This window comes from Tympanuchus pallidicinctus, unplaced genomic scaffold, assembly GCF_026119805.1.
Source record: "Tympanuchus pallidicinctus isolate F22 unplaced genomic scaffold, pur_lepc_1.0 scaffold31, whole genome shotgun sequence".
Lineage (NCBI taxonomy): Eukaryota > Metazoa > Chordata > Aves > Galliformes > Phasianidae > Tympanuchus > Tympanuchus pallidicinctus.
In genome coordinates, this window is record NW_026294749.1 from 14,465,699 (window position 1) to 14,485,674 (window position 19,976).

The window sequence follows — 19,976 nt, forward strand, 5'->3', positions numbered from 1 at the left end:
ATGAGCCTATGTAGAATCAAGATATAAAAAAATAATCTGTGGCATCAATTTAAAAATCAGTAAGACATAAAACTATGTTGACAAACATACAAAGCTGGCACAAACCTAGCAACAGCATGTTTGTCTGTAGGAAAATTCTTTAAGATGCTTTAAAAGGTATAGCTAAGTCCTGGAACCGAGCTGTTGGACTTATGCTATCTGTAAAAGGCTGAAATAATACCATCTTTCTGCTCTTTGATATTGTATATAAAGGAATGTTTCTACATTGCATAAGCATTTTACTGTGTTTACAGGGTGGCTCCTTACAAAGAATCAAATGACTTCTAAAGAATCAGCCATTTTAAAAACCCTATCAGTCTTTGTGGTTTTTTTTTCTTTCAAAAACAAACAAACAAACAAACAAAAAAACATCAAATAAAGCCCATCATATTGCTCTTCTGCCAAAATTTAAGCTCTGTTCTCCATCTGCTTTATATCCCAATGCATGTTTTTGGAGCATGCAAGTAGAAATTTAAAAATGCATAGTATTTAGCAATTTGCTGAATCCAGCCTTCATTACTTGGCCATTGACAGTGCAATGAACAATGTTTTATTCACTCATGCACTGGGAACAGTTTATCTAACCCTTGCTGTAGCCCAAAAGAACCTTCATCTGCCACATACTTCAAATGCAGCTTTTCTAATCCCAGACCAAATAGTGCTGGCTATGACAAAAAGAGAAATCTCTTTGATATGTCATTGCAAGTGGATGTGTAAATAAATACATATTTTTATTTTTATATATATATATATACTAGGTCTACATATGAGTGTTTGTATATGTGCATATACAGATTGAAAGATATACACACACACAAATAAATGTTTGCATGTTTATCTTTTTTTTTTTTTCATTTATCCATTAAAAATGCCAAGAAAATATTCCTTATTTCCAGAAAATCGGTTTTTGACTCTTCAAACAGAATTTCTAGCCCTTATATGTTCCATCCCAAGAGTTCATTACACAGCTCCCAAGCTCTCTTTGGTTGGGTTGTAGTGGTCCTTGGTTAATGCCATGGCCTATGACCTCTGATCTTTTGGTAAAAATTCAGGCAACCATTGCTCTCCACATTCATAGCAAAGTTTCCTTTGCTCTATGCCTCCTTCACAGCTGGCACAGAAGGAAGATAATGCAGTGTTTGATTTGTGTGAGTGGTAGATGCTTGATCTGCTTCAAGGCCAGCTTTTGGAGTTAAGCTAGCAACTGAGGACACTGATGGACAGCTGGTGCCCAATTTTGTTTGAACATTTGCTCTCCCATAAGGATACATTTTCCGCTCTAAGTTTAAAGACTGTGTCTGTGAATTATTTCCACTGGCCTTTCCTTCCAGTAAATATGTCAACATTTCACCTTTTCCCTTTACACTGACTTTACCCCTGCACACAAATTCATAACTGCACCTCTTTAATATTCGCTGAACTTCTTCTGTCACCTAAGGACAGAAAAAAAAGAACAATTAATTTCTCCTGTTCACAGAATTAATCCTAGAACTGCCAACTGCTCCCTCCACTTTTCATTACCCATACTGAAATGCACATAAGCAGAATGAATTAGCATGTACTGCTGCTCCTGGCTTCACTTAAATAATTAAAAATCACTGATTAAACTAGAATCTGAGAATCAGAACTTCTGGTGTGAGCTAATCAAGCTCTATCCATCAGAAATATGTAGCCAAATTATCCACTTTTGTAAGCTGGAGTAAGTTGTTTTCCATTATATGCTTCACTTCTTCATGAAATGTATGGTTAAATTTTCGAGACTGCTTAGAAAACACAGTGATATATAAAACAGAAGATACATAAAGTTTGCAAAATTATCTTGGAATGCACTTGCCTGAATTTTCCCTTGCACCCCAGTACTATCCATCCGGCTGGCAACATTTACAGTGTTTCCCCAGATATCGTACTGTGGTCTTCTGGCTCCAATGACTCCAGCTACTACAGGCCCAACATTAATACCTAAAATCAAAAAGCATAAATCCTATAAAAAAGATGCCTCAGAATTTTTCCGATCATAGGACACAAAGTGTGTTAATGTCAACTGAACTTCTGCATTTGTAAGAGTTTAGAAGCAAAACAAGGACATACACACCATTATCTTATTGGAAATGCAACATAAAATTTTGGTTTATCTGTAGATTTTTTTTTTATTTCAAGAAAAGAAGAAAAGTAGTGGTACTGCAGTGTTTAGCTGTGGAAAAATCCAACACAATTTTTAAAATATCTTTCATCTTTTTGGTATGAATTCCACTGTGATTGCTCCTCTAACACCTTTTAGTAGCAGATTTTCCAAGTGAACAGAAATATTGACCATGAAACACAATAAATGGAGTAAGAGAAGTATGTCACATTGCTTATCAGCAATAGACAACTCAGGGAAACACTGAAGAAGAAGACAGTATGTGCAAATAGCTCAAGCACTTTTTTGGGAAACCACTGGGCTTATCTCTACATTTCTGACTGATTTTGATGCCATATTTGAAAGACAAAGTGGGATATTCCATCTTCTCACCATCCTGAAGAGATGTTGATGGAAAAACCTCCACAATATCTGTGTCTTTTCAGGCAAGTTATGCAGTAGAATGAGGTTTAAATATCTGTCTTCTGCCCCTTGTGAACTAGGGAAGACCAATTACAGCATAGTACAAAAAGAATTTCAGACTTCTAATTACTGGATGTGCAGGAGGACAGACGTATAAGTTTACCATTGCTATCCTTGATGTGTTTCTCACTATGCTGATAGATCAGTTTTCCACTTGTCTAGTCTGATTTCACAATTTACACATGAAAATATATAGAAACTGGAGAGAAAGGACTCAAGGGTAAGACATGGAGTAACATATAAAGGACTGCATGAGAAGGATCATGTTGTCAAGGCCAGAAAATCTGAAAACAGTCACAAAAAACAAGCGTGAACACTGACAAAAATAGAATGCAATAATTACATAAGAAAGCAGTAAAGGTAGAACTTTTGAAACAATATACATTCAGTCTAGAATTCATCAGGAAAATTTCTTCAAGTGAAGAAAAGATGTCAAGATGTAAGGTGTTTTTTTTCAAAATTGAATTGAAGCTAAACCTCTGTTCTTATATATGCAAAATATCTACATATTTAAATATCTGAATTTATTTAAACACTCAAATATTCAAGTATTTAAAGATTATCCATAGAAACTCCATCAAGTGCTGAAATTTATAACGAAATTTTCTCTTTCAAGTAAATTATTAATCAATTTGTAATTTTGTTAGTTACACAAAATGAATGAATGTCTGTAATAAGAACATTGAGCATGTTTTTGTTTTTTTTTTTTGTCATCACGGTGCAATAACTTGGATTTTAAGGCATGGCAGATTCACAAACACTTTGTTCTAGTTCTTTCTGAATGGCAAGAATCTTAGTCTTCTCTATGGCTTTCTCTAAGCAAAAATTCCATCCTTGAAATAAGTCTTTCTTATTGAGAAATTATGCTCAAATTATGTCCTGGCAGAAAGGACTGTTTGAAGTGATTTGGAGGGGTAGGAGAATATTTCTTCTCTCTGGTGACAGGACCTGAGGGAATGGCTTGTAACTGTGTCACAGGTGAGTCAGACTAGGTATTAGGAAAAGGTTGTTCAATGAGAGTCAAAGCACCAGAATTGCTGTAGTTCAAAAAGCATTTGGAGAATATTCTCACACATATGGTTTAAATTTTTGGCAGACCTATATGGAGAAAGGAGTTGGACTCCAAGGAACCTGCTTTAGAGGAGTTGGACTAGATGATCTCCAGAGGACTCCAAGGGTCCCTTTCAACTCCTGATTCAGTGATTTTTGTGGATCCCTGCCAACTTAGGATATTCTATGATTCTAGGATCTATGAAGAACTCTCACCATACTTAATTCCAAGGAAGCCTCTGCAAATGCTGGATTTCCTGGCAGACAAATGCAGCCAGACTCAATTTACACCAGATCAGCAGCACAACATGTAAGTTACAATACTATGTACACTAATAATATTGTATAATTTTCTTTTAGGTGTGAATAGACAAAGTAAACACACTAGAAATGGACACAAGTCATCTTTGTTTTAGTCAGGAGTACTGGACAGAGAGTACTTTGGAAACAGTAAAAAAAAAAAAAAAAGCTAAATAACAAGTGTTTCACTTGTGTGGTAATTGTAGAAAAATGGCTTACCAACTCTTAGGACAAAATCGTTGTAAGACTGATAGTTGATTTCATCAAGAACATCAAACATCTCTATTGCAAAATCTGCGAGTGTACTCAAATGGGAATAAATTGATTTTTTAGCCTAGAAACAAAACAGTGTTAAGCATTAGATTTACATAGAACTGACAGGCAGGTGAAACATCAGAGTGTAAAAAACAATGACTGGAATGAGTGGAAAAGTTAGGAAACCCAACATATTTTGCTGTCTGTGAAAAGAAGCTTTTGACAGTGACTACAGAATAAGCATTGTTTTCTCAACTAGTGAATCCTTTCTCCTTTTCTCTCCTCTCCCTCTCTTTTCCCATTCTCTTTTTCTGATTTTTGGAAGAATGGAAAGTGAAGTTCCCATGGTGAAGTAACTCTGCTGTGGATATTCATTGTGAGCATTGAGCTTTTTTTACAAAACCACTCTGCCTGATGATTATTAATAACTACAGTTTCTTTATTTTCTCCCTCTGGGGACTTTGATAGATTCCAGCTCTGTGATTCCATGATGTTGCCACTGACAAAATTCCTGTTATGTTTAGTCCTGTGAGATGCAGAACTGATCTATCCTTTTTGTTTGTTTTCCAGGCAAGCTGAAGTGACTTGTTGTGAAACATATCTAAATGAATTAAAGCGAAAGAACCATAAGTGATCAAATAAAATTATGAAGTACCATGATTAAGAAACAAAAGAAAAAAAAAGAAAAAAACAAAACAAAAGTAAGTACTTTTTACATTTACAGTCTAATTAAATGGTGGAATTCATTTTCAGAGGATGCTGTAAATTTCAATATTCTAGCTAAATTCAAACATAATTACACTAACTCATGGAAAAAATAATTGCTACAAATTGGTAAAAAGATGCTAGCTGTAGTTCTAGAATTTCCTACACAGCATATCATTAAAAAATAGAAACATTTTGCGTTTTTGTCCTGTAACTCCAATATCTACTCTTGGAGCATTTAAAAGAGGTTACCAAAATAGACATTTGACCTGACTTAGTATTGTTGCTCTTACGTTGTTCTGTTATTTGAATAATAAATAGGAATTCTTGAACAGATTTGCAAAATGGAAGTAGGCTAAAGGTAGGATATGGTGAAAGGAATGCGAGGTCAGTGGTTGTCTACCTTCAGTAGGGTGTTGCACAATACAGCTATGGCAGCTGGTGTGAGATGAAAGTTCACTGGATTTTTGACATGTTAGTGAGATTTTCTAAATTGACTGTGGATGAAGAATCTGAGAAACATTGCTATTTGCCTCCTTTGGGCTAAGTTTGAGAAGGTTCATTCATACAGCTGAGAATTTTTTTTACAAAATAGAGCAAAATATTAACAAAAAATGATGAAAGGCAGTCCATAGCAAGTCCCAGGTTTTAGGAGGAAAATTTTCTTTACTTGTTTCTTGCAATATCAGCTGGTTCTACTCGTTTCCAATCTCACAACGACAAAGAAAAATAGGAATTAAATTTAAAGTAGAGTTCATGACTGCACTTCCAACAGAGAAGGTGAAGAATTTTGGATGTCTGAAAGAGGAAAAAGTCCATAGCTTTATTCAATCCTTTAATTTTCTTTTTATTCATTTTTCCTTCCTGTTTCTTGCTGTCTGATGCATGCTTTGATTTCCTGCAATACCTCTCATAAAACTAGAGGCTGCAGCAGATTTTCTTACGAATTTGGGACACCATTTGCAAGAAAGGAGACAAGGAATTTCTGTATCTGGAGTAGCTTCCCATGAACACAGCTGGCTCTGTAGGGCAGACAAGGGATTGTGTGGACATCTGGAAGTGATCATCTGGACATAGTAAGCTACACACGGTCATCATGCTTTTAATAAATGACTGCATGCTGAAGATCTAGGAAAATGCCAAGAAGATTTGAATGATTTCCACTCACTTGCATCACACTGACAGTAAGAAGAGATTACAGAAGAACGAAAAACAAATTTATAGTTGAAAATATTGTCTGTATTCATAAAAGATTTTTAGATTTTTGGGGAGTCTGAAATATAAAAAAATAATAATTCTACTTGTACAGAAAAGATCAGAATTTGCCCCAAGATTTCAGAAAAAAGGCATAATCCTCTACAAGGATTTCTGCTGTGATTTAGAATGCATTACTATCATTAACTCTCATTAACTCAAAGCAGTAACTTTTGTACTGAACTAACTCAGCTGACCCTTCAGTTAGCAACCATAAAGCACTGGAGATAAACATGTTTAGGTTTTGGTACATATGCTGCCAAAATTACGCAATAACACACTTGTTTTCAGGATTATAGTTCAAAGAGCATTTATAGCAGACACACAAATAAGCTTTTGCCTGTTTGTCTCAGATCATGTGAGAAAAAATTGAAAGGATCAATTTTCTGCCATCAATCATCTGTAGGATGAAGGAGTGAAGCATTTTCAGCATAAACACAACATTAAAAAGGACCTTTATTAAAGCCTGGATTTTTAGTCAAGGAATGATTAAAAAAAAAAACAAAAAAAAAAAACCACCCTATCTACCAACTAGAAAGTAAGCTGCTTTTAAATATATTCCAGTGTGATTCTAATGGTTGATTTTCATGTATCCTCCATATTTTATCACCTAAAAAAGATGATTGTTTCTAGAAAGTTCACAGACCATCTTGCTTTTTTCAATTCTAAATCATATGCATGAATATACTCCTACAACACACATACATGCATGCCTCAGAAGACATCCATATCTACCTGGACTTGGGCGAAGTATTTGACATTCTCCACACAGCATCCTTATCTCCAAAGTGGAGATACATGGCTTTGATGGATGTACCACTCAGTTGATAAAGACTTGGCTGTATGGTTGCAGTGTGCGCAATGGCTCAATATTTAAGTGGAAACCTGTGATGAGTGGTATTCTTCAGGGTTCCGCACTGAGACTGCTATTATTTAATATCTTTATAGACAACAAGGACAGTGGGATTAAATGCAACCTCAAGTTTATATATGAGTGTTGTCATTGATACATGTCATCTATAGAGACCTTGACAGGCTGAGAGGTTCAACAAGACCAAGTACAACATCCTGCACTTGTCTCAGGGAAATTCTAAGCATGCATACAGGCTGGATGATGAATGGATAGAGAGCAGCCCTGTGGAGAGCGGCATGAGGGTGTTGGTTGTTGAAAAACTGAAAACAATGCAGCAGTTTGCACTTACAATCCCCAAAAACAATTGCATTCTGGAATACAGCTAAAGAAATGTAGGTAGCAGGTCAAGAGAGATGACTCTCCCCCTCCAGTCCACTCTCTTGAAACCCCCGCTGGAGTACTGTGTTCAGCTCTGGGCCTCCAGCATAAGGAAGACATGCACCTGCTGGAGTCCTGAGGAGGACCATGAAGCAGATCAGAGGGCTGGAGCACCTCTCCTGTGAAGAAAGGCTGAATTGGTGTTACTTAGGTCAAAGTGGAGAAGATTCCAGGAAAACTTTCTAGCATCCTTCCAGTATCTAACTGTGGTTTACAGAAAAGATGGGAATAGACTATAAGAGAGTGAAGTGACAGGACAAAGGGCAATGGTTTTAAACTGAAAAAGGGTAGACTTAGGTTAGATATAAGGAAGAAATTATTCATTAGAAGAGTAGTGAAGCACTGGAACAGGTTGCCTGGAGAAGCTGTAGATCTTGGAAGTGTTGAAGGCCAAGTTGAATGGGGCTCTGGTAACCTAATCTAGTAAAAGGTATCCCTGCCTATTAGGGTTGGAACTAGATAATCTTTAAGGTCTGTTCCAACTCAAGACATTCTGTGATTCAGTGAAGGGGGGTAAGATCTCACAAAAATCTGTAAAGACTGGGTGCATGGATTGCTTTCATGTTACTTTTATTTTCATTGTACAATATACAATATATTCAGTATTCTGCTCAAGTGATTCTCTGCTTTTTCAGATGCTGCGTGCAAATATAGGAAATAGCTATCCCCAAACCCAAAATCAAACTTAGAAATACACACAGAAGGATTAAGGAGATAACAGAATAACTGTATCCAATACTACTGGTCTGAAATGATTTTGATTTTTTTTTTTCATTGCCAAGTAATTAAAGGAATAAGAGAAATGTTAGCAGTAGAGATGAAGAATATCTAATTTGGAGGGATCATGGTGATGTGCAATAATGTACAGCACTCATATGTGTAGCACTATGTTCCTAGATGTAATAGGATTTTGCTCCTAAATTTCAAAATAATGAAGAAAAACAATCACATTTTAAGAATATTTTGTTATTTTACAACAGTTAATTACATTTAGAGTTCCCCCCTCTCGCATTCTACAAGAATATCTATGATGCTGAGTTTAAAATCCTATCATTCTGATTTGGGAGCTTTTTACACCAGCTTGCAAAGAATTCAAATCCAAACAATGCCACATGAGTAACTGCTAGGGTAGCCATATTTCTTTATAGGTTTTAGATATTTTTTTCAGCTTGATATTTGAATTTCATATTTAAATTGTTATAAAGAAGTAAAACAAATTATCTGTAATTTTTGGTTGTGTTTCTGCTGTTCATTTGGAAACTGGAGGAAAACTCTTCTACCAGAATAACTCTCATGTAAATCTTCTTACCTTAGTTCCTGAAGTAGGTACAAGTCCCACAGCTGCCATATATGTACTTCCAATTGTCTTGATTTTTTCTATGTCCTTATAACATTCTTTGTCCATAAGCTTTGTTTAAAACATAAAACTGTTAAATATTACATAGTATTTTAGGCAAGAAACCATAGTTATCAGAAAATATATGCAAACCAATCAAACCATACTAGGTTTGATAAATTGAGGCTTGTTCACTTTGAGGTCATTAAAAAATTAAAAAAAGCATTTTAATACTTTTCCTACATTAGAGGACTTTTAGGTCAGATTCAGGCATTTATGAGTACAAATCAGGAGATTTAGAGGGAAGCCCTGTGAATACACATTATAATCCAATAAGAAGTTAACAGTACTGTTTTATTACGCAGTTCAAAGTATACTGAATTATTACAAATAACTTCTGCAGACAAAAGTGAAGATCTGATACGCTTGAAGCACAAAATGTTTAAACCTTACCTCATCAAAATCAGCAATAATTTCATTTAACAGGCGTAAACACTCCACTCCCATATTATTGCCATCCAGTTCAATGTAGAAATCATTGAAATTTGGGATGGAAGCAAACATCACTCCCACTTGTGAATAAGACTGGTAGTAAAGGTCCTGCAGTACATGAATAAATATGATTTTATTTAAATTGTTTAATCTATAGCAGACACGGTCATTATTATATGTATTTTGTTGCCAAATAGCAAAAGCAATTGCCTTGATAGCTATTACAAAAGTCATCATTTTTGTAGAGAGAAAGCCAGTCCTATTGAAAAATAATGGCAAGATTTTTATCCCCTCAAAAACACAAAATGTAATTTAAATCCGAGATATTAAACCCATTTAAAACAACTTAGTCATTTTCTTTTTTCCTTTTATTTTTTTCCCCTGTTTAAGGAAGAATGGATGGAAACAAAGAGAAAATCTGAACAGTTTTAAAATTTTTATTATATAGGAAATATCACTGCATTTTTAAAAAATTGTTTTATAGCTAAAATAGGAGAAGGAAGAATTTGACCCTGCAGCACAAAACCAGCCTTGCTCTTTCATCTCTTTCTGAGAGTTGCAGACTCATATATATTCAGAAGAGTATAATTTTGCTGTCTGTGAAGGTTTCTGCTTAAGAATTCGTAGAGCTAACAGAAAGCAGACTCAGGTCTGTGGTTTGGATCAAATACAAGGGCTGCTCTGAAAGTAATGCCTCCTGTTTTATTATGTTGGTATATGACATCAGAGGCAGATACTGGTGGTATGGCAGTAGGGGTTGACCTTTCCCACCAACATTCCATTAAATTTTGTTATCTTGTGACAGATGTAAACAAAGGGGAAGTCTGACAAAATAGCATCTAACATAGAAGTGCATATGAAACAAAGATATGTAAATGAATTCCTCTGCATAGAAAAAATTGCACCCATTGACATTCATAAACACTTGCTGAATGGTTACGGAAACCAAATGGTGGATGTTGGCACAGCAAGGAAGTTGGTGGTATGTTGGAGCAGTGGCAGCAGCAATGCGAAAGATAAGCCACGTTCTGGATTGTCATACATGCACAGCTGTCACACCATGAGTTGAAGAGCTTATCTACATCAGCTTATCTGCATGAATTGGTGGATTAAAGCCAGGGAACTGTTTACGTGATGCTAATTAAGTTTGAACTTTCAGCGTAAGGCCAGAGAATAAGACAACCTTTCTCTTGCAACACAGTAATGCCAGGCCCCATTTCTAGAAGATGTGAAGACCATGGAGTACGCTGCCAATCTTGGCTGGACTTCTCTATCACAATTATCATATAGTCCTAATTTGCACCTTTTGATTTCCATGTTTTTGAGTCAGTGAAAGATTGACTGTGTGAGCAACCTTTTCTTAGAAATGATGCTGTTAGTAGCAGCTGTGAAACTGTGTCATTTCCACTGGTGCAAATTTTTGCAAGTGTGGCATGCAAGCTCTTGTTAATAACTGGCAAAAACGCATGGCTAATGGCATAACTGTTGAAAATTGTGTTTTGTAGCTGAGTATGTGCTCTTTCAAGTAGTGTCATTATGCTCTTCACATCTCCTTGGAAATAAATAGGAGGCATCACTTTTGGAGTGATACCAAACAAACCAAATGCATTAGTTCAAACTCCAAAACACAGAGACACATAGTTTATAAGTGTTGTGGCCATTAAGGCTACATTATTGCTGCAGATATTGCAGCTGCTCTCGAAGAAGGCCTGTGAGACCTTCTTCAACCAGCATACTTCACCATTACAGACTTTGAAGTGTGAAAAATTCTATTTTAATCTTTAAAGGTTGCCTTTGGTAGGAGCAACGTATATACAGAATTAGAGCGGTTCATTAGGAAGCTTTATACTTTGAAACTGAAGTTATGAAATACTGTGATAAATTTGTGTATTCTAACTCAATTAAAAAAGAAATCCGTGATTTGCACGGAGACTCATAGAATCATAGAGTCACAGAATCAAAGAATTACAGAATGGCTTGGGTTGGAAGGGACTTCAGGGATCATCAAGCTCCAACCTCCCTGTCACAGGCAGGGCCACCAACCTCCATATCTAACACTAAACCAGGCTGCCCAGGGCTCCATCCAACCTGGCCTTGAACACATCCAGGGATGGATGGGGCATCCACAGCCTCTCTGGGCAGCTGTTCCAGCACCTCACCACTCTCTCTGTGAAGAACTTCCCCCTGACATCCAACCTAAATCTTCCCTCCCTCATCTTAAATCCATTCCTCCTTGTCCTGCTGTTATTTACCCTTTCAAAGAGTTGACTCCCCTCCTGTTTGTAGGCTCCCTTTAGGTAATGGAATGCTGCAATTAAGTCAACCCACAGCTGCACTGATGTTGAATGATACAAAATACCATTATCCTTTTTGTAACAGTTTCTTCAGAGGAGGAGGACACTGCAGAGAAAGTAATTCCAAACAAATTCCCACATGCAAGTATTTACAAAGTCATTTATTTTGTCTTGAATGAAATTTCAAATGTAGAAGCTTTTCTTGAAAACAAACAATTGAAAGGTGACCCATGCTACAAAAGACAGATCATACAGCACTTTATATTTAAAGTTTATCTTGATTTACCATATTCCTTGGATTAGACATAAGAAAATGCTGTGCAACATGTGCTGGCAATAGGTTGAAGAGAATTCTTTTATTATCCAGCTTGACTCTCTCCATATCATCTCTCTCTTCTTCTGCCTGTGGGGACAGATGAAAATATAAAATTTTCCAAAATGTAAAAAATAGAAATTAGCTGAAACCATTGAATAGTTCATCCACTGACATTAAACTGAACAAAAAAAGCTTTCAATGCTTGATTAAGTATTCATATTGATCTGATATAGACCTCTGCTCTTATAAGTGTGCACTCATAAACAGGTACTAAAATTTTCTTTATGCTATAGAAAATACAGAAAAAGGAAGGCAGGCAAGAATGCCAGGCGGCCTCTGTGGATCAATAAGAAGCTCCTAGACTTAAGGAAGCACAAAAAGAAAGCCTATAGGGAGTGGAAGCAGGAATGGGTATCTGGCAGGACTACAAAAAGGTTGTCCAAGCAGCCAGGGATCAGATTAGGAAAGGCAGAACCCAGATAGAATTAAATCGAGCCAAGGACAAAAATGGGAACAAGAAGAAATTTTACAGGTATATATCAGCAATTAAAGGAAGGCCAGGGGAGATGTGGGCCCTCTCTGGAAGGAAACTGGAGACCTGGTCATGATGGTTACAGAGAAGGCTGAAGTGCTCAATTACTTTCTTGCCTCACTCTTCAGTGGCAAGAACTCTAGCCACACAGCCCAAGCTGCAGAAGGTAAAGGTAAGAATGAGAAGAAGGAAGATCTGCCTGCTGTAAGTGAAGGTCAGGTTCAACATCATCTAAAGAACCTGGAAGTGCACAAATCCATGAATCCAACAAGATTCATCCATGGATTCTGAAGGAACTGGCAGATGAAGTTGCCTAACAAACTTGGTGGCCTTTTACAATGGAGTTACAACATCAAGGGATAAAGGAAGAGCACCTGACATCATCTACCTGTTTGACATTGTCCTGTATTACATTCTGGTCACGAAATTGGAGAAAAATGGATTTGATGGGTGGACCACCCTCTGGATAAGAAACTGTCTGGATGGTTGCACTCAGAGAATTGCGGTCAGTGGCTCAATGTCCAAGTGGAGACAGGTGATGAGTGGTGTTCCTCAGGGATGTGTGCTATGACAGGTGCCATTTAACAGCTTCGTTGGCATCATGGACAGTGGGATCAAGTGCAATCTCAGCAAGTTTGCAGACAACACCAAGCTGAGTGGTGCAGTTGACACACTAGAGGGAAGGGATACCATCCAGAGAAACCTGGGCCCACCTGTCAAACACGTCCATGCCAACCTCATCAAATCCAACAAGGACAAGTCAAGGTCCTGCATCTGGGTCAGGGCCATCCCGAGCACGGACACAGGTTGTGCAGAGAATAGCTTGAGAGCAGCTCTGAGGAGAAGGATTTGAAAGTGTTGGTTGATGAAAGACTCAATATCAGCCAGCGGTGTATGCTTGCAGTCCAGAAGTCCAATCATATCCTGGGTTGCATCAAAGAAGCATGACCACAGGTCGAGGGAGGTGATTCTGCTCCTCTCCTCTGCTCTGGTGAGACCCCACTTGGAGTAGTGCGTCCAGTTCTGGAGCCCCCAACACAAGGAGGACATGGAGCTGTTGGAGCAAGTCCAGAGGAGGCCATGAAGATGCTCAGAGGGCTGGAGCACCTGCCCTCAGATGACAAGCTGAGAGTGATTGTGCTCTTCAGCTTAGAGAAGAGAAGGCTCCAGGGGGACCTTATAGCAGCGTTTCAGTACCTGGAAGGGCCCACAGGAAAGCTGGGTAGGAACCTTTTATAAGGGCAGGTAGCAACAGGAGGAGGGGAAATGGCTTTAAACTGAAAGAGGGTAGGTTTTGACTAGATACTAGGAAGAAATTCTTTACTGGGAGGGTGATGAGACACTGAGACAGGTTGCCCAGAGGGACTGTGGATGCCCCCTCCCTGGAAGCATTTAAAGGCCAGGCTGGATGGGGTTTTGAGCAAGCTGATCTAGAGGGAGGTGTCCGTGCCTATAGTGGGGGTTGGAACCACGTGATCTTCAAGGTCCCTTCCAACCCAAACGATTCTATGATTGTATGATATTGACATTTGCGTTCAATTACTTATTTTCAGGTAGGAGAAGATAAAATCAAGAGCATTTGATCTAACTTTCAAGATAGGGAAGCCTGGAGAATCATTGGTATTTAAAGCAAACGGTATTGTCATTTTATGATAAAATAGAAACAGACCCAGTAAGAAAGTGATATCAACAGAGAAAACTGCTTTGTATTGAAAATGCTCCAGAAAGACAGGATAATAATAATAATAATAATAATAATAATGAAAGATCAAGAATAATTAGCATTTCTAGAAATGGCTTTAATTACATCAGCATTTGTCATGAATACATATACGGCTCCTGTGCACAACAGCACCAGAGACTACCATTCATGGGAATGATAATGTTAAGGATATGCCTAGGAGTTATAACAGTTGAGGTCCTTAATCCAAAGTTCTGAGATCGTATTAACAGTGACTTGAGTCACAGGATTCAGTGAGAGCCACACATAAGGAAGCAACTCTAAAAATTAGACCCGTTATTGTAAAAGTAATACATATCTAGAGATCACATTTGAGATTCCAGCCTACTGTTCTACAAAATTACTCACTTCTTGTTCTGAAGTGGCTACTGGTCCTATATTCTGATTTTCATTATAAAACATTTGATAAGTACTATATAACTAATCTAAAGGAAATCACAACTTTTTCTTCAGTCACACTCAAAGAATCGTTAACACAATTCTGCAGTAATTCCAATATGACTTTTCTCCATCAAGTTACAGCAACAAAAGACTGGCAGATAAAATTCTCAGAGAAATTACAATAATATAAAACAACTAAGGATCTGCTCTAACCTTTGTTTCCCTTTGTGTATGGAATTTGCTCTCCATACAAAGTCCACATAGTTTTTTTCATTATCAATTAATGTTCAAGTATCACCTCTTTCTGGTGTATATTTTAATAATGTTTGTGGTGTTTTTTTGTTTTTTTTTTTTTTTCTCCAAGAAACCTATTTTTGCTTTCCATGATAAAACTCAAGGAAAATGGTTTTTATTCAAGTCACAATTTGCCTGGGAGTCTAATTCTGTATTATTAAATTCCTTTAAAAATAGAAATTATTTTGAAAGAGTACTGGCTTTGTAAATGCAACTTCACGAATCATTCAATTTTGAAATAAATTCTTAGCTCTTCCTCTAATTTATGCAATAAGAATCAAATTATTTCAGAGGTAAATATCAGTCAATATTACCTATTCATTTAGTCTCTACAAGAAATATACTTTAAAATTTTATTCTAAGCAAATATCTATTTCCTGTTTGTGTGCTGTTTTTTTCTGCTTCTTAATTTTAAAAAGGTTTTATTAAAATACCCTTTTCCAGTTTTGGAGATATAACTCTGTCTCTGCCTTACTGAAGTTGATAAGCATGTGTGATGGCCTCTTACACTGTGTAATCTATTGGAATTTAATTTTCTTAAAAATTAAACCAAATGGACAGGGAGCACAAGAGCGCTCCATCTTCCAGCATAAGAAATCAAGAGGAGGCAGAAAACTTGTGTGGTTAAACAAGGACCTACTGGTCAAACTGAGAGAAAAGAAGAAAATGTACAGATAGTGAAAGCCAGGGAAAAACAGGGATGCTGTCCAGACATGAAGAGATCATATGAGAAAAGGCAAGGCATGGATAGAATTGAATTTGGCAAGAGATGCAAAGAATGGATTCTGAAGGTACAGAAGAAGCAGAGTGTACACCCTCTGATAAATGAGAAGGGAGAACTAGATTCAACAAACATGGAGAAGGCTCAACAAGTACTCAACAAGTCCTTTGCCTCAGTCTTCAACGTCAGCCAGGCTTTACACATCACTCTCACATCCTTGAGCATTTAGGCAATATCCATCCAGTTGTAAGAAAAGATCAAGTCCAAGACTTTTCATGAAACTGAATGTACAAGCCTATAAAGTCAGATAGCATGCATTCCAGGGTCCTGAAGGAACTAGATGGTGTGGCTGCCAACCTGCTCCCCATCATATCATGTCATGTTGTGTCATATCATATCAGTCATGGATGTCAGGTGAAGTTCTCAGTGACTGGAGAGAAGAATAATCACTCCCATTTTTAAGACAGGGATAAAGGAACACCTGGGGCTGGTAAGCTGCACATTTATTCCTGGGAAGATCATGGATGATCCTGGAAGGTATGTTAAGGCACATGCAAGATGAGGAGATGATCTGAGATAGCCAGCACAGCTTCATCAAGGGCAGATCACACGTGAACGAACTGGTGGCCTTATTTGATGGAATTGATAGCATCAGTGGACAAAGGAAGAAAATCTGATGCTATCTTCCTGGAATTACACAAAGCCTTTGATACGGTCCCACATCACATCCTTGTCTCTAAATTAGAGCAATATGGATTTGAAGGCTGGACTATTGATGGGTAAAGAATTGGTTGGATGTTCACAGTTAGAGATTTGAGGTCAGCAGCTATTTTTCCAAGTGGTGGCTGATGACTAGTGGTGTTCCCCAGAGGTACATCAATGACATAGACAGTGGGACTTGAGTACATCCTCAGCAAGTTTTCAGGCAACACCAAGGTAAGTGGTTCAGTTGATACAATAGCAGAAAAGGATGGCATCCAAAGGGACATGAATAGGCTTGAAAAGTGGGCCCACATGAAACTGATGAGATTCAACAAGGCAGTCCCAGGTATATGTACAGAATGGGAGAATAACTCACTGAAAGCAGCCCTGCGGAAAACAGCTTGAGAGTTCTGATGGAAAAAAGCTTGACATCAGTGAGCATTGTGTACTTGCAGCCCTGAAGGTGAATTATATCTTGGGCTGCCTCAAAAGAAGAGTGACCAGCAAGGTGAGGGAAGTGATTGCCCCTATCTACTCGGCTCTTGTGAGACCTATCTAAAGTATTGAATCCAGGCCCAGGGTCCCTAGCACAAGAAAGACATGGAGCTCTCAGAGTGAGCCTGGAGGAGGGCCATAAAGATGATGAGAGGGTTGGAGCACCTCTCCTACAAAGGCAGGTTGAAGGAGCTGAATTTGTTAAGCTTGGAGAAGGCTACAGTGGGTAGCCCCCATTTTAGGGGGGTAATTTTTCACTGAGGGGGTGGTGACATTCTGGAATAGGTATCTCAGAGAAGTTGTGGATTCTCCATCCATTAAAGGCCAGGTTGGATGGGTTCCTGGGCAACTTGATCTAGCAGCTGATTTAGTGGGTGATATCACTGTCCCCAGCAGGAACTAAATGATCTTTAAGGTCTTTTCCAAACTAAGCCATTGCATGATTCCATGATTCTGTAGTAGTAAAAATTCTTTTTCCAGATGCTAATCCAAATTAAGCTTACAACTTCATTTTTATAGCATTCTAGAATATGGCAAATTTGACAGCAGCAAAGATATTTGTAGGTTCAGGCCCTGAATTAAATTACATTTTGTTTACCTATCAGTTTCTCTAATTCTCAAAACCTTTAAGGTTTCTCAGTTACACTCTCAATACCATATAAGGTCTAAGGAAAAAAATGTATATGGGTCAGGATATAGAGAATTAAGAACAAGTCAACACAATCAAGCAGGGGCAGATAAAAGGAGTAATCCATCTGATGCACTGCATGGACAGTGATGTTGCTCAGTCATTGGCATTTGCTGTTCTCTTCTGAGCTGGACATATGTGGACGGTCATTTTTGAGCAGTCCTGAACTAAACTGTTTATTTTGAATGACACAAGTGGGAATGTTCTTCAACTACACACAGTGTTTTCTATCAACAAAGTGTTCTGAACAAGGATAAATATAACAGCACTGAAGCAAGACTTTGTGACCCTGGTCTTGCTGGTGAATTTCTGTCCAACCTTTGATGACCAGAAGTAAACATAATCATAATATAACAACTTATGGAGACTCCAGCTTGTTACAGTTCCAGTTGTTTCCTTCTCAGAGAAATGAGAAATGATGGCTTTTCTTCTCTCATGAAGAAAAGAGATTCAAGGAGATATTTGAACGTTGAATGTACGTAGGATAACAGAATGATATGAAGAAAAAGCTTAGCTAGCTCTGTGTGACCTAATCTGGAAGATCAGGAAGAGTATATTCATGAAATTAGCATAGTGCTCCTATGGAACTACTTAGTCATGTTAAAAAGCAAAGTACAGCAGCTTAGTTCACTGTATAATCAATGGATATCAAGATGTTACAATGTATAATCAATGGATATCAAGATGTTACAATCACAATATAACCAAGAGAGTTAGGCAAAGTGGACAATGATAACAAAAGAGAATAAAATGGAAAGCTTACCCTTCAGCTGGGCTCACCACAAAACACCAGAAGAGGCAATCTCCAGAAGAGATCCTTCCCCAGTGGTAGCCAGCTCTTAAATAGGTCTAGGAGGGGTGCAGCCTGGCTCCACCCCTTCCGGCAGCACAGCTGAATTGCCTTCACCTGTGCTCCTCTGGCTGGCTCATGGCTCACCTCAGGTGATCAAGCAGAGGTTCAGGCCGTGACTCTAGTTCCCATACATTCACACACTATATTAATTCTGCTATGTATATATTCTGCTGGTGCTCATGCTGCACTCTCTGTATGGACTGCACTTACATTGTACAGACATGTCAAACGTAAACTTTCTGCAGATCATCTAAGCTTTTAAGTGATCTGCTAGGAACTTTAAAAGGATGTGCTATCAATGTGAACTATATTGTATCTTCTTTGCTACTAATGCAGAGTTGGGTATTCGTATCTTTTTGTTCCTTGCAATCTTTCCTTGTGTTCTTTGCAAACAAAGGTAACAATTAAAGGTGAACTTAAAAAAGATTTGATCTTATTCAGCAGTGAGAATTCTAAAACTATCCTATTGCACAGCTCTGTAGGGAGGAAAGCGAACCAATAACTGGTATTTTCTGAATCTTTCTCTCATCTTCTAGTTTTCTGCCCTTCAGGGGCAAATTAAATATTTTCCCTTTTTGTGACTCATAAAATCCTAGTGCCTACTCTCTGAGATAAAAGAATGTATAGGCATTACTCTTTCTGAGGCAAATAAGGAAAAGGGAGGGGCATTTGGGACTACAGAAAAAGGATTAACATAATATGGATGGCAGGTATTTACATCCCTGGCAGAAATATTATTCAGATAGCTAAATAGCAATAAAGCCTTCATCTTTTTGCCCCTATTGCTGTTGGCTCATTCAGAAAAGTTGCCATCACGATATTTATGCATTGACTGCTGGCTCAAAAACCAAGACAGCTGTATTTTCCAAAAAAGTTAATTTTTGGGGTATTCTAAAGAAGTTGGGAAAGAGTTCCATAGTTCCATTCCATGGTGTAAGTACATATCCTTTTTTTATTTTTTTTTTTTTATTTTTTTTTTGGTGGGGTGTGCTTTTTTGTTTGTTTGTTTTGCTTCTTTTTAATTTACCTGAACATCAAATTCTTTTTGCACTATAATAAGAAAAAAAGAAAAAGAAAAAGAAAAAGAAACCCAGACATTTAATTTCTTTATCTCAACTTCATAGTGGTAGTGTCAACTTCCCAGCTTGAAATTCTCTCTATTCATAATGTACCTTAGATTATATTATGTCATCAATGATGTGCTGTTAATTTTGAGAATGCATTAGTTCCACTAATTTGTTCTGACAGTTATTTCTAAGCAGTTTCATAAAGTCAGATATACACTTTCTGTGTACGTAAGTATTAGAAAGTCCTATGACTTACCTGCACAGCCCAGAGGTAGTCCAGACGTAGCTTCAAGTCCACCTGTCTCGAATGCAGTGCCAAAGCACAAGAAAATAGCAAAATAGCTAGTGTTGGTTCATAGCCTCGCATATAAAAGGATCCACTCCTTAAAAATAAAGTAAAAGTAAAAAGGTTATTCCAGGTTCCCTAAGCATTGGACATTTTTAATATAAAATCTTTAATTTGGAATCTGTTCGTGTCCCCTAATGTCCAGCCTTTTCCAAAGTGGCTCATACTGGCAGAGAGGTAGGTGACAGTACTATGACTGCATCTCACTGACATTCAGGTTCT

General features: G+C 37.6%; 1 protein-coding gene across 1 annotated transcript in view; it reads right to left on the bottom strand.

The window, feature by feature from the left end:
- Positions 1-338: 338 nt before the first annotated feature.
- Positions 339-19,976, bottom strand: part of ADCY1 (adenylate cyclase 1) — a 155,305-nt gene continuing 135,667 nt past the window's right edge. The window contains exons 14-20 of the mRNA XM_052697657.1: positions 19,665-19,791; positions 11,905-12,021; positions 9,286-9,432; positions 8,806-8,904; positions 4,211-4,325; positions 1,874-1,998; positions 339-1,472 (exon numbers count right to left, since the gene is read on the bottom strand). Of these exons, the coding sequence (XP_052553617.1) occupies positions 1,134-1,472; positions 1,874-1,998; positions 4,211-4,325; positions 8,806-8,904; positions 9,286-9,432; positions 11,905-12,021; positions 19,665-19,791 (1,069 nt within the window). The 3' untranslated portion in view covers positions 339-1,133. The remainder of the gene's footprint in view (positions 1,473-1,873; positions 1,999-4,210; positions 4,326-8,805; positions 8,905-9,285; positions 9,433-11,904; positions 12,022-19,664; positions 19,792-19,976) is intronic.